We start from the raw sequence: 18,090 nt of genomic DNA, 5'->3' as shown, positions 1-18,090 counted from the left end.
CCACCCTCCATAAACTCAAACATGTCCAAAACTCTGCTGCATGTATCCTGTCTTGCAGTAAGTCCTGCTTGTCATTCAACCGTCTACAATGACCGACATAGAGTTCGAAGTAGACTGCATTTTAATTTTGAGAGTTTAATTATTCAGTCAAATCATAATACATATTTAATACACAGTTAAGCACAAGGCAGTGAAGATAATGTTGTCTCTATGGGTTACAAAGACATAGTATAACTCATTAATTATGTACATGAATACATAGAAGCAAGTTCTGAAATAATTAAGAATGTGACGGGATTGTTTTAGATCGCACAGGAGAAGGGCTCGAGAGCAATGTCCTTGCACAAGTTTAGACTATGTTTCACCACATATCTTCATGGAGGGATGTCTAATAGGTGCTTGAGATTTCATGTGGCCTCAAAGGAACTGGAATAATGATGATCAGTGGAACAACATGGTTATAGGTACAAACTATTCACAACTTATTGCATCAAGAATATGGGCCATATTCTCCGATTGGCGGGATGAAACAAGTAGTGTTCTGCCCAGGTATCTGTACTGGGCCTTCAGCTTTTAACCATATGTATTAGCGGCTTGGATGAAGGAATAGAGAATTGTATCTCCAAGTTTGCAGATAACATCAAGTTAGGAAGCACAATAAGTTGTGTGGATGGGAGCTGGAATGGACATAGACAGACTAAGTGAGTGGGCAAAACTATGGCAGATGGAGTTCAATGTGGGGATCTGAGAAAGACAAGTCAGAATATTTTCTTAATGGTGAAAGACCAGGAGCTGTGGGGAACAAATAGATTTACGTGTCCGTGTCCACAAATCACTATAAGTTACTGCACAGGTACAAAAAGTAATCAAAAAGGCTAATGGATTGTTGGCCTTTATCTCAAGGGGGTTGGAATTCAAAAGTGAGGAAGTTATGCTTCAGTTGTACAGAGCCTTCGTCGGACTCCATCTGGAGTTGGGTTCAGTTCAGTTCAGTTTTGGGCACCAAACTCAGGAACGATATATTGGTCTTGGAATGTGTACAGCACAGATTCACCAGAATGACACCAGGGCTGAAAGAGTTAAATTTCGAGAACAGACTGCATAAACTTGGTTTGTATTCACTCGAGTATAGGAGATTGAGGAGTCATCTAATCAAGGTGTTTACAATTAAAGGATACAGAGAAGCTATTTCCTCTGGTGGGGGAATCCAGAACAAGAGGGCATATCTTAAAATTAGAGTTAGGCCGTTTACAAGTGAAATCAATTAGCACTTTTTCATACAAAGGGTGGTGGAAAGCTGGTACTTGCTGCCCAGTTCGATGTTGAATCAATTGAAATATTCAAGACTAAAATCGCTAGATCCTTGTTATGTAAGGGTATCAAGGGATATGGAACAAAGGCGGGTAAATGGAGTTGAGATACAGATCAACCATTTTCTAATTCAATGCAGAACAGGTTCAAGGGGCTGAATGGCCGACTCCTGTTCCCGCCGGTATCCATACACATGTTTGATGCAGGGCTACTTCACTGGCCCATTATAATGATAAACATCTCCATACGAGTGATAAGGAAAGCTGTATTAGGCCATACATTGTATTATTCTCAAAAGGCAAGATAATCAGTAGGAACAAGATTGGTGAGCTGCAGGCGCAAATAGCTACATGGGAATATGATGTCGTGGTGATAATGGAGACCTGGCTCAAAAAAGGGCAGGATTGGGTACTAGATAATCCTGGATACAAGCTGTTCAGGAAAGATAAGGAAGGAAAGAAAGAGGTGGGGGTGGCAGTATTGATTAAGGAGAATATTGCACTACTGGAGAGAGAGGGTGTCCTGGAGGGGTCAAGGACAGAATCTATTTGGTTAGAGTTAAGAAATAAAAGAGGTGCCATTACACTACTGGGTGTATTCTATAGGTCACCAACTAGTGGGAAGGATATAGAGGAGCAAATTTGCAAGGAAATTACAGAGGTGCATAAGCTATAGAGTAGTGATAACTGGGGAATTCAACTAATATCGACTGAGATAACAATAATAAGGGGCACAGTGGGGCAGGAATTTTTGAAGTGTGTCTTGGATAACTTTCTTAACCAATACATTTCTGCCTAACAAGGAAGGAGGCATTTCTGGACTTGGTTCTAGGGAATGAGGTGGGCCAAGTGGAGCAAGTGTCAGTGGGAGAGCATTTAGGGAGCAGCGATCATAGTATCATAAGTTTTAGAATAGCTATGGAAAAGGACACGGATCACTCTGAAGTAAAAATACTCAATCGGAGGAGGGCCAATTTCAATGGGATGAGAACAGATCTGGCCCGGGTAAATTGGAATCAAAGATTGGCAAGCAAAACTGTAATTGAACAGTGGGCGGCCTTTAAGGAGGAGATGGTTCGGGTACAGTCTAGGCACGTTCCCACGAGGCAGAAAGGTAAGGCAACTAAAGCCAGAGCTCCCTGGATGACAAAAGAGATAGTGAGTAAGATGAAATGAAAAAAGGGGCAAATGACAGATGTCAGGTTGGTAACACAAGTGAGAACCAGGCAGAATATAGAAAGTTCAGAGAGGAAGTGAGAAAGGAAATAAGAGGGGCAAAGAGTATGAGAATAGCTGGCGGCCAACATAAAAGGGAATCCAAAAGTCTTCCACAGGTATATAATCAGTAAACGGGTAGTAAGAGGAGGGGTGGGACCGATTAGGTGAGATCTATTCATGGAGGCAGAGGGGATGGCTGAGGTACCAAATGAGTACTTTGCATCTGTTTTTACCAAGGAAGAAGATGCTGCCAGAGGCTCAGTAATGGAAGATATTGGTGAGATACTGGAAAGGCTAAAAATTGATAAATAAGAGTTACTTGAAATGCTAGCTGTACTCAAAGTAGATAAGTTCCCATCCGGTCCGGATGGGATGCATCCTGGGTTGCTGAGGGAAGTAAGGGTGCAAATTGCGGAGGTACTGGCCATAATCTTCCAAACATCCGTAGATACGGGGGTGGTGCCAGAGAACTGGAGAATTGCAAATGTTACACCCTTGTTCAAAAAAGGGTGCAAGGATAAACCCAGCAACTATAGGCCAGTCAGTTTAACCTCAGTGGTGGGGAAACTTTTAGAAACGATAATCCGGGACAGAATTAACAGTCGCTTGGACGAGGGTGGATTGATTCGGGAAAGCCAGCATGGATTTGTTAAAGGCAAACCATATTTAACTAACTTGATAGAGTTTTTTGATGAGGTAACACAGAGGGTAGATGAGGGCAATGCAGTTGATGTGGTGTCTATGGACTTTCAAAAGGCATTTGATAAAGTGCCGCACAGTAGGCTGACCATCAAGATTACAGCCCATGGAACAAAGGGGGCACTAGCAACATGGATACAGAATTGGCTAAGGGACGAGAAACAGAGAGTAGTGGTGAAAGGTTGTTTTTCGGACTGGAAGGAGGTGTACAGTGGTGTTCCCCAGAGGTCAGTGCTGGGACCACTGCTTTTCTTGATATATATAAATGACTTGGACTTGAGTGTACAGGGCACAATTTCCAAATTTGAAGGTGACACAAAACTTGGAAGTCTAGTGAATAGTGAGGAGGATAGTGATAGACTTCAAGAGGATATAGACCAGCTGGTGGAATGGGCGGACATGTGGCAGATCAAATTTAACACAGAAAAATGCTAAATGATACATTTCGATAGGAAGAACGAGGAGAGGCAATATAAACTAGAGGGCACAACTCTAAAAGGGGTACAGGAACAGAGAGTTCTGGGGGTATATGTGCACAAATCGTTGAACGTGGCAGGGCAGGTTGAGAAAGTGGTTAAAAAGCATACGGGGTTCTGGGCTTTATAAATCAAGGCATAGAGTACAAAAGTAAGGAAGGCATGATGAACCTTTATAAAACTCTGGTTCGGCCACAACTGGAGTATTGTGTCCAGTTCCGGGCACCACACTTCAGGAAAGATGTGAAGGCCTTAGAGAGGATGCAGAGAGATTTACTGGAAGGATTCCAGGGATGAGGGACTTTTGTTACATGGATAGACTGGAGAAGCTGAGGTTGTTCTCCTTGGAGCAGAGATGGTTGCGAGGAGATTTGATAGAGGTATTCAAAATCATGAAGGGTCTGGACAGAGTAGATAGAGAGAAACTGTTCCCATTGGCAGAAGGGTCAAGAACCAGGGGACATAGATTTAAGGTGATTGGCAAAAGAACCAAAGGTGACGTGAGGAAAAACTTTTTTACACAGCGAGTGGTTATGATCTGGAATACACTGCCCGAGGGGGAGGTGGAGGCAGATTCAATCATGGCCTTCAAAAGGGAACTGGATAAGTACTTGAAGGGAAAAAATTGCAGGGCTACGGGGAAAGAGCGGGGGAGTGGGATTAGCTGGATTGCTCTTGCACAGAGCCGGCACGGACTCGATGGGCTGAATGGCCTCCTTCCGTGCTGTAACCTTTCTATGATTCCATAGCACAGGAACAGGAGTAAACCATTTAGCCCCTCGAGCCTGTTACGCCATTCAATGAGATCATTCAATGACCTAACTCCATATAACCGCCTTAGCCCCATATCCGTGTGATAGCACTGTCGACGACACCTTCCATCACTTTGCTGATGATTGAGAGTAGACTGATGGGGCGATAATTGGCCGGATTGCCTGCTTTTTGTGGACAGGACATACCTCAGTTCAAATGGAGAAAATCAATTCTTATCAGCTGATCTGACTCACTTTTTTTAATTGATATGTTCTTCATAAATATTGTTAGTGTACAAGGAAGAATTTGACATTTTATTTTGGGGAATGGGTAAGATGGAATGCTTTACGAGACATCAATATTGCTGTGAAAAATTGACTTAAGTGGTAAAAGTCCATTTTGAGCTGGTCCCAATTTTTTAAAAATGTCTTTAACGAGTTTAGAACCAATAGTGTACACATCCCGTCCCCCCATTTATTCAACAGAACTATATCCTTATCAGGATGGAGGCCACTAAGATGTGCAGATGGTAGTGTAAATCCTGCTCGTAATATTACCATTGTGGAAACTGGACTGCCTGTTCTAATAGTTTCAATTTCCTTGAGCGCATGATTTAACAGACACTTCAGTGCATTGCATTATTGAGCAAGTGCTGCCATGTCAGAGGTGCCATCTTTCGGGTGAGCTGATAAAATGAGGCCCAATCTGCCTGCACACGTGGATGTAAAAGATCCCCATGTCACTATTTGAAGAAGGACAAGGAATTCTCCCAGTCTCCTGGCCAGCGTTCTCTTATCAAGAACAGATTATCTGCTCATTTTATCACTTGCTGTTTGTGGGACCTTGCTGTGCTGTGCACAAACTGGTTACTGTGTTTGCCTGTACAACCGTGACTGCGCTGTAAAAACAATCCATTGGTTTTGAAGCACTTTGGAACATCCTGAGGATATAATAAAATTATATATAAATGCAAGTTCTTCCCCTCTCCTCGCTCGCCCACTCGCTCGAACTATGAATGGCATCATAAAGAGCTAATGGTGGAAAATATTGAACTGAAACACGTTCTGCAGCAAATGAAGAAAGATATGATGTCCATACTTAGTCGTAAAAAGCAGAGGCCAAAAGAGAATGTGGAAGATAGCAGCGGTATAGTGAGTTTCACAATACTGTTTCTATTAATATGTGCTTTCAGTTTTTATTATGAAACTGTAACATTTTATTCCATTGAACTATCATGCTTACAAAAATCATAACATAGAATTACATAGAATATACAGAATAAACAGGCCATTCGGCCCAACTGGTCCATGCTGGTGTTTATGGTCCACACGAGCCTACTCCATTCCTACTTCATCTAACCCAATCAGCACATCCTTCTATTCCTTCCTCTCTCATGTGTTTATCTAGCTTCCCCTTAAATGTATCTGTTATTCTCCTCAACTACTCCTAATGGTGGTAAGTTTCACATTCTAACCTCATAAACATCTATGAATGGCATCATGAAGAACTAATGGTGGAAAATATTGAACTGAACCAGATTTATTAGTGACTATCTTATATTTATGGCCCCTAGTTCTGGTCTCCCCTGCAAGTGGAAACATCTTCTCTACGTCTACCCTATCAAACCCTTTCATAACCTTGAAGACATCTTTCAGGTCACCCCTCAGTCTTTTTTCCAGAGACGAGAGCCCGACCCTGTTCAATCTTTCCTGATAGGGATAACCTCAGTTCCGGTATCATCCTAGTAAATCTTTTTTTCACCTTCTCCAGTGCCTCTATATCCTTTCTATAATACGGAGACCAGAACTGTTCACATCTGGATCGTTTTCTGCATTCTTGTAGATTTAACCCCCCCGCAACCATGTGTAAAATGTGATTGTTGGTGGATCTCTATCATAAAATACAAGCTTTGGTTATGGCGAGATATTTTATTGAATTGCATAAATTGTTCAGATGAATGTACTTTATACTGTTTCAAATAGCACTGCATCTATGTGATATGGTGATTCGTGGGGCCGCAGTTCATCTTTTCAATGTAACATAGCGCACAAACGAGTGTTGAGTACCTCTGCTTTCACTTCTGTGAATAACTAAACCAAATACAAACGCTGACATTTCTCGATAAGGAGCTGGCGTTCATATAACTTTCGGACATGATTGGATAATGCGCAAGTCAACTTGTTGCAAAACATAAGCAACATCACAATGCGTAATCATCCTCTTTCTCCATCCCTTAAATTCACTTTCCCTTTCATGGTTCAGGAACACAGCAAATTTCTACCAAACAGCACAGTGAAAGTGATTTTCAAATGAATTTTGGATTTAAAACTGTACCTTTTGGGTGATGCCTTAACTCTTGGCAGTACTTCATGAACCAAAATTAAGAATATTTAAATGCCCGGCAAACAGCTGGTTCTGCTTTTTGCCATTTAAAAATTTACAGCAATTCAGTTTCATAAGTGCCGCTGCAATTGGAATCTTCGAGGATTAGTCCCAAGATGCGCTAGAGATAAGATGCCAGTGCAGGAGACATACGGCCTCATTTATGGTAAGGGTCTAGCATTTAGGCCACATCAGCAGAAGTATGATCCAAACCTCTCAGTGAGCAGGCAGGAGTAACCTCGAAAGATGTTATGGCAGTGGAGGCTTCCACAGGTGAACGTGTCTGACTCCAGGAAGAACCTGCAACAGATTCTGAGTTTGGAGTTTCTATTTTTCCCCCCTCTAATTCCCAAAGTTACACTGAAAATTAGGACCAGCAGAACAAAGTGTTCCAGATATGACGAAACTAGCTTCAGAAACCTTTAGTACTCTGACCTCCTTGCTCTCCAGGTGATGTATCTTTTTCCCCATACTGGAAAAGTAGGCCCCTTTGTCGAAAGAGCAGGCACCATTCAGATATGTAACCCAGGTCACCCCAATACTGACTTCCCAGCTATTGAACAGGACACAGAGTGTGGTCTTCAGGGCCGACTAGGCCGGAGATTGGAACGGGCCACAATTCTTCTGTTCGTAAGATTTATAATTACAAATCAAGCATATTTCCAGTTTGATGCAGTGATGTGTATCTGGATCCTTTTATTCTGTGAAATAACTAAAGTCCCAAAGTTGTCCCGAACGTATCCCCCCTCTGCCGCCAAAGACCTCCTGGATAGGATTAAACCCAACTGCCAGCAGTGTATGTGCAACAACTGGTTCTCTCTCATCTATTGGTGAAATAGACTGATTCAGTCTCCGGAGGATTATTTTACTGCAAAAGGCTCACCACACATAGCGGTAAATGAGTCCAGTAAAACTGCCACCTCAAAATATTATGCTACTCATAACCCTGGTGTTGCTCTTTCACAGGGTGTTTTGAATATTACCAATTTAGTTTAACAACATATTTTTTCCTTTTTTTGAAAAGTGGAATTGTTGATTTCGTGTTGGGGAATGGAGAGTTTTTTTTATAAATGAAGCAGCTGTTTGGCCACTTCTCAGCACTTTATTCTGTCATCCAAGAAGAAGTTTGCTCGTTTTTTTGATTTCCCAGGCTGGGTCGGACAATGAAGAGGATTCTGGTGAACAAAACAAAGAACGTAGCTTGGAGCTTTCATGTGATACAGTCAGAGAGCAGCTCACCAACAGCATTCGACAACAATGGAGAATCCTGAAAAACCATGTCGAGAAACTAGACTCTCAAGATATGATGGGCTTGTGTCGAATTGAATAGTTTAGGGCAGCACTGCCCAATCTTGGTCTTTTTGTGGGTCACTTGGGTGAATGCCCTGGAATTCCATGGGCCATAAAGAAAGTGCCAATAGCAACTGTTTGTGAACCTCCAGGCCCACAAAATTCACATGGAGCAAGAAATAAAAGTGCAAATGGAAATGAGTTGCCTGAGGTTTGTGTGCTGGATTACCTGGGTTTGTGGTCCATGTGTGGCTCCAGGTCCATTGTTTAAACACCCTCTGCTTTACAACAGTGGAGTGTGGAAAATAAGAAATTCCATTGTTCTATATCACACTTTTCATTTCATTTCTTCAGTAGTTTTGAGGACGGCGAATTAGATCTTGACGACTGAAACTGGGAAATATTTCAGAACGTTATGGGAGGTTAGGGAGGAAATTGCGGGTCCCCTAGCAGAGATATTTGAATCATCCACCGCTACAGGTGAGGTGCCTGAAGATTGGAGGGTAGCAAATGTTGTGCCTTTGTTTAAGAAGGGCGGCAGGGAAAAGCCTGGGAACTACAGACCAGTGAGCCTGACATCTGTAGTGGGTAAGTTGTTAGAGGGTATTCTGAGGGACAGAATCTACAGGCATTTGGAGAGGCAGGGACTAATTAGGAACAGTCAGCATGGTTTTGTGAGAGGAAAATCATGTCTCACGAATTTGATTGAGTTTTTTGAAGGGGTAACCAAGAAGATAGATGAGGGCTGTGCAGTAGACGTGGTCTACATGGACTTCAGCAAAGCATTTGACAAGGTACCGCATGGTAGGTTGTTACATAAGGTTAAATCTCATGGGATCCAAGGTGAGGTAGCCAATTGGATACAAAATTGGCTTGACGACAGAAGACAGAGGGTGGTTGTCGAGGGTTGTTTTTCAAACTGGATGCCTGTGTCCAGCGGTGTGCCTCAGGGATCGGTGCTGGGTCCGCTGTTATTTGTTATTTATATTAATGATTTGGATGAGAATTTAGGAGGCATGGTTAGTAAGTTTGCAGATGACACCAAGATTGGTGGCATTGTGGACAGTGAAGAAGGTTATCTAGGATTGCAACGGGATCTTGATAAATTGGGCCAGTGGGCCGATGAATGGCAGATGGAGTTTAATTTAGATAAATGTGAGGTGATGCATTTTGGTAGATCGAATCGGGCCAGGACCTACTCCGTTAATGGTAGGGCGTTGGGGAGAGTTATAGAACAAAGAGATCTAGGAGTACAGATTCATAGCTCCTTGAAAGTGGAGTCACAGGTGGATAGGGTGGTGAAGAAGGCATTCAGCATGCTTGGTTTCATTGGTCAGAACATTGAATGCAGGAGTTGGGATGTCTTGTTGAAGTTGTACAGGGCATTGGTGAGGCCACACTTGGAGTACTGTGTACAGTTCTGGTCACCCTATTATAGAAAGGATATTATTAAACTAGAAAGAGTGCAGAAAAGATTTACTAGGATGCTACCGGGACTTGATGGTTTGACTTACAGGGAGAGGTTAGACAGACTGGGACTTTATTCCCTGGAGAGTAGGAGGTTAAGGGGTGATCTTATAGAAGTCTATAAAATAATGAGGGGCATAGATAAGGTCGATAGTCAAAATCTTTTCCCAAAGGTAGGGGAGTCTATAACGAGGGGGCACAGATTTAAGGTGAGAGGGGAGAGATACAAAAGGATCCAGAGGGGCAATTTTTTCACTCAAAGGGTGGTGAGTGTCTGGAACGAGCTGCCAGAGGCAGTAGTAGAGGCGGGTACAATTTTGTCTTTTAAAAAGCATTTGGACAGTTACATGGGGAAGATGGGTATCGAGGGATATGGGCCAAGTGCAGGCAATTGGGACTAGCTTAGTGGTATAAACTGGGCGACATGGACATGTTGGGCCGAAGGGCCTGTTTCCATGTTGTAACTTCTATGATTCTATGAAATACAGGAAAAGGTGTTCACTAATTGTCTCAAAAATGCGTCTATTCAGAAAAGCATTAACTCTACTATTACCAAAAGAAATCCTAGGTTAAAGGAAAAGGTGACTCGAGGAAACTATTTATGCCTCCTGTTATACAAAGGCGATTTATCCCCATGTAATTGGCATTCCAAAATACCTACAATTCTGAACTCTGGTCTGATTATAAGGTAAGTGTCTCCCTCCCCTGCAAAAACCTCCTCACTTGGCCAGTTTGAGCTAGTTTTCTGATGAGACAGACTGGAAGGATGGGCCATCTATATTTGGTGCTGGGCTTCCACAGTTTACTGTGACTTGTGTAATGTATGGGGAAAGGTTAAATAGAAAGTAGGAATCTCCTCAAATTTTGCCATTTTGAAGCCCTGATTTTATTTTAAATGTAGCTGGAAAGTGCAAAGCTTTACTGTAATTATATTTAAAATACTTGCAGATGTATGGTTTATTTTAAATACATCCGATTGTTAGTGTTGATGGGCTAAGTTTCACTTATTGCAGCATCCTTGGTGAAGTCTGGTTTTCTGGAGGATGATGATATAATCAGCAGAGAAGATCATGAGCAAGAGATTGAGAAACTAAAAGTGGAAATCCAGCAGTGCAGGGATGTGATCAAAGCCCAGCAACAGCTGTTACAGGTATGGTTTATATTTTAAAATAAATGCCTCCGATGTGTCAAGTCTGCACTGTGAAAGCAACTTTGTAGCTGTAAAGCCGGCTGCTGATTTGAACAGCGAGCGGTGGCCAATTATTGCAGTCAGTATAGGGTATGGGGGGACATGGGATGTGTTCCCATGCACCTGCTTCCCTTGTCCTTCTAGTTGGTGGAGGTCATGGGCTTGGGAGATGCTGTGGAAGAAGCCTTGGCGAGTTGCTGCAGTGCATCCTGTAGATCGTACACGTTGCAGACATGGTGCACTAGTGGTGGAGGTGGGAGATGGACTGCCGATCAAGCCGGTTGCTTTGTCCTGGATGATGTCGAGCTTTGAGTTTTGTTGTAACTGCACCAATACAGGCAAGTGGAGAATGTTCCATCACACTCCTGTCTTGAGCCTTTTAGGTGGTGGAGATGCTCTGGGGAGTGAGGTGGTGAGCCACTTGCTGCAGAATACCCAGCCTTTAACCTGCTCTAGTAGCCACAGCATTTATGTGACTGGTCCAGTTGTGTTTCTGGTCAATGGCCACCCCCAGGATGTTGATGGTGGGGGATTCAGTGTTGGCTATGCCATTGAATGTCAAGGGGAGGTGGTTAGACTCTCTCTCTTCCTTGTTGGAGATGGTCATTGCCTGGCTCTAGTGTGGTGCAAATGTTACTTGCAACTTATCAGCCCAAGCCTGGATGTTGTCCAGGACTGCTTCATTATCTGAGGAATTGCAAATGGAGCTGATTGATTTTAATCCTTTTTTAAGGTGTTAGGTATTGAATTTATTTTATATATAAAGTCAAAAAATGCCTACTTTATCATTTTTGAAATGTGAAGGTTAGTGTTACCTTTTCTTTCCAAAGCAACAGATTAATGCCCAGTGCGATGACGAAACAGCCATACTACTGCGAGACTGCTACTTACTGGAAGAGAAGGAACGATTGAAAGAAGAGTGGAGACTATTTAATGATCAGAAGAAAAACTTTGAAAGGGAGAGAAGAAACTTTACAGAAGCAGCTATCAGACTGGGGCACGAGGTAGCACTTTTGGTTATTTTACGTTTGTTGGTCTCCACGTAGAATGGAATTAGCCCCATCATTTTATAAACCTTCTGCAGACGAACCTGTCCCTTAATGCTAAATTTGGAATTGCTGTGAAAGCTGTTATTTTTGCTGTGAAATGGTCATGCTTGTCACAGTTGATTGAGATCTCTGATTTGTTACTATGAAATGGTGAGCAGTTATCTTAATCATTTGGGAAAAAGAAATTCATTTTGTATGAACATCTGGCCTTTAAGTATTGTGGTGCAAAAGATCAATACAGTATGAGATTAATTGTTTTGTGACCTGCAGAAAGATTGTACAGACTCCATAATTTGCAGTCAGCTCTAATGACATAATTTCCAGCGGGTATGAAAATTATAAATTGCAATTTGTAAACAACTGTATGTGGAGGTTCTGCAGAGCTGTACAGTTCACCCTGTATTATAAACAGAACAGAGTCCACAGCACTGGCACTCCCAGATATTATAGAATACTTCTTCACAAAACCAATCCATGAGATAAAGTTGGCATAAACTTTACTCCAGTCTTGGAAGTATATATTTTTTTTGATTTTTATATCTTGATTCTCATTAAAGTGCATTTCACATTCATGAAGCTGTTACACACAGAATTTACATGTACATTCTGATGTTACAACGGTTGTGGGAGGAATGCGTTGATGGATCCAGAAGTGACATTTTTTGACTTTGCCCATTTCTATCCGCAGAGGAAGGTTTTTGAGGAAGATCGAGCCACATGGTTGAAGCAGCAGTTTTTGAACATGACTCCCTTTATGGAGCGCAAGAATCCCAAAATAATGAAGCCACAAAGTGCCTTTTCCATTGGTGAGTTTTACAATCAAATGTACAAAAAAACTGAACATTCAATGGAAAGTGATACCTTGCCCACTTGTGTTACTGTCCTCCGATGCCTTTGAAGCAGCTCATGTTTAGATTCATACATTTTTCGTGTGTTTTCTTGTTAGATTCATTTTCTTTCTCTAGTGTGCTGCCTCAACTGACCAACCTCAGTCAATGCTCCAAAATTTACAAATACCAAGACTTAGTAACAGGTTTGAGAGGATAAATCGCCTCCTCCTGCTCCAATGTTCCTTAGTAAGCAATCCACTGCAATTTTTTTTGCACCATAAATATGAACATTTTAAATCGGCAGTTTGAGAGAGAACTTGTGCGGTGGTCCTGTTGTTGGAAGCTAACGGTTGACACTAATATTTGCTCCTTTAGTATTATGAGAGCCACATGGTCAGGGAGCACGAAATACAAACTGATTCCGTGACTGGTTATTAAAATTTATAGTTAGGTGCATCCTCAAGCGTGTAAGTTAACTTCTGGGTGATTTATTTCTCTCTCTTTCTTCTGCGCTCTCTCTCCTTCACGCTGTTTCTCCCCCACCACCTCCTCCACCTCCACCACTATGGCCAAGGAGAAGTGTGGCCCAACAGGAAATCCCATTCAACCTTCCTTGATTCTTTCACCCACCCCTGGGGGGCATGGGTTCTTAGCGACACCAACTGCACGGAGTGGACATTGGGAACTGAGTGGAAATGGAGGGACAACATTTTTCATCCTTCCATGTGTTCATGTTCCAGGGCACTTGTGGTCCTTTTCAAAACATCCTGCTGGGATTTTCAAAGTGGGGCGGAGATGAATGAGATTCACAGAAATACATGGGAGATATTACGGTGCTCTTTCAATTCACATTCCAGGCTAGAATCGAGTGCTCTCGCATCGTGTATTAAATGAACTTGTAAGATAAAGAGTGTTTGATGGCAACCCATTGAATGAACGAATATAGAATTTATTGTGCTGTTCAGTTAGGCCAACATGACTCGCATAGTATTTTGACACTGTGATTTGGGTCCACTTCCTTTGTGAGATGAAAAGCAATGATCTGATTTATTTTGAATGGACTTGTTATAAAGATTTATTGAGATTTTGCTGATTGCGTGAGATCTATATTAAAAATGAAAGAAGCATTTCTCTAGTGCTGGGGAGGGGTTGTTATTAAAATGTCACATCAGTAAACCTGGAAGAAGGTTTTGAGCTCCCCAATTACTCAGCAGTTAAATGAACCAAATATGGTCCAGTATTCAGGAAGACCAGGGATTTGATCCCTGTCTATGCTGAATGAGCTGATTTCAGCTCGAGTGCTAATGGTGAAGTAGTGTTGATTTCAGCAGCTCGGGCTCGGTGGGGGAGTTAAAACCGGCCAGGTTTCCTATTCCTTATTCCCATCTATTGATCCTTACCATTAACCGGGTATGATTCGGTTCTGTTACGATGCCCATGATTGAACATCCTCCCAACAACATTTACAAATAAGCACAGCAACTTCAAATACAGTCCCTTCATCAAGTGTGAACATGGTGTGTGCCTTTTATTTTTTCTTTGTTCCCACTGTGGTTGCTTGAACTTTCAGGAGTAGATCAACTACTTAGAGCTACTTCTATTTATTTGATTAACTTGGTTTATATATACCATAAATATCTTCTAGGTCCAGAGCAGGAGAAGCACAAGATACAGTCACAGCCAAATATGTCTACTTACCTCCGACCTAATACAGCTCCAGTAGCTGCACCTGAACCCTCAACAAATACCAAATTTCCTCCAATAAATAGTGCCACGCCCGTGTCCACAGAATCTGGTCGAACAGTGCGCCTCAATCCAGGAACTAGGTGTGTTCACGAATCTCTTGTGCATTTTGTGTGGGGTTTTTTTAATAGACCAGGTGATAGTAGGAATAGGAGTTTTGGGACTGGAGTGGGTCACCAGGTTATTTTAGGAAAAAATACTTTACAGGAAATTGCAACCAGCAGCAAGAATCTTGAAGCTTCAGTCCTTGAAGTCAGACCAGTATATTCCTGTTACAATTTTTCTGCAAATTATAAATTAAAATGAAGATAAATTGTTTGGTACTGAACACCTCTAGTTGATGAATCATGCTTTCAATACTATAAGAATTCCATGTTCATTTTGGAGGAATGAAAGAGTGGATGTGGGGCCGAACATGAAGGAGTTTTGCCAGTTAGCTCCAGGTAATTAATCGATCTCAAATGGTATGGGTCTGCTTAAGGTATTCTAGTAGCAACCATCTGAAAAAAAGTGACATTTGGTAAACTTTTGAGGAATGATGCTCGTTGCTGAAAATATGCACAGTAGAGTGAGAAAGAAGTTGCATTTATATAGAGCCTTTCACCATCTCAGGAGGTCCCAAAGCACTTTATGAAGTACTTGAAGTATAATTGCTGTTGTGATGTAGAAATACAAAGATCTGATTAGGTTCAGTTGTGTGGTTTTTTAACCAGATAGGAGATCTTTGTGCTAAATCTCGGGGCATGCATTCCAGATTAAAGTGTAATGATTTTGTTCATTGATTTTCATTGCAGCTCGAGACCTATACCAAAAAGAGGAAACGGGGGCAGTTACGATGTGAAAAGAAACAGTAATGGAAGACCTCATGAGAAATGGAGGAGCACTGCAAAGCCAGCCCCCGATCACAGATATTATAACGGGTGTTCTACACTTTGGAACGATTCGCAGGAGGAGGACTCGAGTGGAAATTCTCTACAATCTACAAATGAGCCTAATCTCAAATGATTGTGCACAAGGCAGAAACTACAACTTCAGATTCTGTGAACTGTCTAGGGTCCTTGGAATGTAGTGTTCCATTGAAATAATGCACATGTTATGGTGACATTTTGAACTGAAGATCACTTCAGGCAGCACTTTGTATGTCGAGTGGAAACTGGTGACAGTTGTGACTACGACGCCTGGATGATTTTTGGTTTGCCGTAGCTGCACTATGTTTACGTGTAAATGGGTCTGAAGAATCGCATTTTAAACGTGAGCTCTTTTTGTCTTTCTCTTTTGCTATTGATTATGAAAGGAGTAGGTGCAAACTTTTTTGTGAAGTTTTTAATTTTAAAATATTGCAATGATTTTTGAATCTTTGTTTATGTAGGTTATGTGAAGTACTGTAACATCTGAAATTATTTTGCTTTTAAACCTTTTGACATGGTTATGGTGGTGATGGTGGGGAAAAAGTCATGCACGTGTCAAATCGTCACTACAGACAACTGTTGCTAAACTCAAATCAAATCCTTGTAAGGTGTTCTGATAGAATTTTAATTTGACATTTTAAAAAAAAAAGACTAGGTGCTGCTTTAAATGTAACACATGAATTTTTTTTGTCCCTGAAAGATGGGATCTTAATAAAATGTGTGTTCACAGCAGATCTGCCACAACAACTTTATTCAAGAATTTGCAACTAAAGACCCTGCTCTGATGAAACCACTGCTGGAGAGGTTTACTGGTGACTGGCCAAGAGGGTATTTGTGGGGTTAAGAAAACATTTGATGGTTCTGTGCTTGTTCATTGAGATTTTTGATTGTCATAATTGATTCATGTGGTTAAAGAATTCCTGGTTCTTCATGTCAAGCTTTTGCAGTATTTTTAAAACTGCTGTTTTCATGACTTGGTGCACACATCTGGTTAATTGTGTGGCCTTCAGACAGAGGGATTTGTTAGAAAGTTGCTCTGGAACAGTGATAGACACCGACAGAGGGAGATAAATAAAGGTGAGACTCAGTACAGTACAATAGAGAGACACCAGCAGAGGGGGATAATGTGTGACTGAGTACAGTGAGTAACAGAGACAAACCAACAGAGGGAGTTAGTTAAAAGTGAGACTCAGTACAGTGAGTGATACAAAGAGAATCCAACAGAGGGAGTTAGTTAAAAGTGAGACTCAGGACAGTGAGTGATAATGTGGAGATGCCTGTTTCCACGAGTGGAGAATTCAAGAACTAGAGGACATTGATTTAAGCTGATTGGCGGAAGGATTAGAAGGAACATGAGGAAAAACTTTTTAACCCAGAGGGTGGTGGGTGTATGGAATTCACTGCCCGAATTGGTGGTAGAGGCAGGGACCCTCAACTCTTTTAAAAAGTACCTGGACCTGCACCTAAAGTGCTGTAAGCTGCAGGGCTACAGACCGGATGCTGGAAGGTGGGATTAGAATGGGCACCTGGTTGTTCTTCGAGCCGGTGCGGACACGATGGGCCGAATGGCCCCTTCTGTGCTGTATCTTTTCCATGGTTCTATTGATGTCACAATGGGAAATGGCTGGGGATGTCAGGATTACAGGAGGAGGAGGTGCTTAAAAGATTGGCGATGCTCAAAGTAGAAAAGTCACCCGGTCCAGATGGGATGCATCCGAGGTGATTGAGGGAAGTTAGGGTGGAAATTGCGTTGGGTCTGGCCACAATCTTCCAATCCTCCTTTAGATATGGGGATGGTGCCGGAGGACTGGAGGATTGCAAATGTTATACCCCTGTTCAAAAAAGGGGAGAGGGATAAACCCGGCAATTGCAGTCAGCCTAACGTCGGTGGTGGGGAAACTTTTAGAGACAACAATCCGGGACAAAATGAATCAGCAGAAGAGCCAGAGGTGACGAGAGGAAACATTTTTTAATGCAGTGAGTTGTAATGATCTGGAATGCACTGCCTGAAAGGGTGGTGGAAGCAGATTCAATAGTAACTTTCAACAGAGAATTAGATAAACACTTGAAGGGAAATAACTTACAGGGCTATGGGGAAAGAGCAGAGGGAGTGGGATTAATTGGATAGTTCTTTCAAAGAGCCAGCACAGGCATGAGGGGCCGAATGGCCACCTCCTGTGCTGTATCTACTATAATACAAAGGGAACAGGGGGAGATGGAGAGACAAGAGCAGAGGGAAAAGCAGAAAGTGGATGGATACTTCAAAGGAAAAATTTGGCTACGGTGAATTAGCTGGGGAGTGGGACTAATTGGACAGCTCTTTCAAAGAGCCGGCACCGGCTCGATGGGCCCAATGGGCTCCTTCTGTGCTGTTTGATTCTGATTCTACAACAGATGGGGAACAGGGAAAGAGCAACCAAAAAGCAGACTGGTAACAGACAAAGAAGCAGCACGTTAAAATAAAGCAAGGAACATTGAAATGAGACAATTGAGGTGATTGTAATGAAAGGAAGATCCTTCTTTTCATTAATGCTCCAGTGAGCAATGGAGCTTTGGAGGTGAGTGAGGGCTCCCCTCAGTTTCAGCTCACTGACTCTGTGCACAATGGTTAACAGGGCCCTGGCCTCCACAGGTAGTAGGCCTTATTCCTGGCTCCCAGCAGGAGGTCTGACCTCACACAGGCCCAGGAAGGAACCACCTGGGTCACTGCACCAAGACAGAAGGCCCTCCCCCTCACAGACAGACTCACCTTGGACTCTTCCACAGAAGGGGGCTG

At 42.3% G+C, this 18,090-nt stretch overlaps 1 protein-coding gene across 1 annotated transcript; it reads left to right on the top strand.

Moving 5' to 3' along the window:
• The first annotated feature begins 5,490 nt into the window (after positions 1-5,490).
• LOC137325586 (afadin- and alpha-actinin-binding protein-like) lies at positions 5,491-15,889 on the top strand. The gene is made up of 7 exons (XM_067990851.1): positions 5,491-5,607; positions 7,989-8,148; positions 10,609-10,745; positions 11,615-11,788; positions 12,522-12,639; positions 14,309-14,489; positions 15,201-15,889. Exons 1-7 carry the CDS (start codon positions 5,491-5,493, stop codon positions 15,409-15,411), a joined length of 1,098 nt encoding a protein of 365 aa, XP_067846952.1. The 3' UTR covers positions 15,412-15,889.
• The last annotated feature ends 2,201 nt before the right edge of the window (positions 15,890-18,090 follow it).

The sequence above is a fragment of the Heptranchias perlo genome, chromosome 9 (genome assembly GCF_035084215.1).
Source record: "Heptranchias perlo isolate sHepPer1 chromosome 9, sHepPer1.hap1, whole genome shotgun sequence".
Classification (NCBI taxonomy): domain Eukaryota; kingdom Metazoa; phylum Chordata; class Chondrichthyes; order Hexanchiformes; family Hexanchidae; genus Heptranchias; species Heptranchias perlo.
Note: the sequence above shows the minus strand (reverse complement) of the source record. Positions and strands in the feature narration are given on the sequence as shown.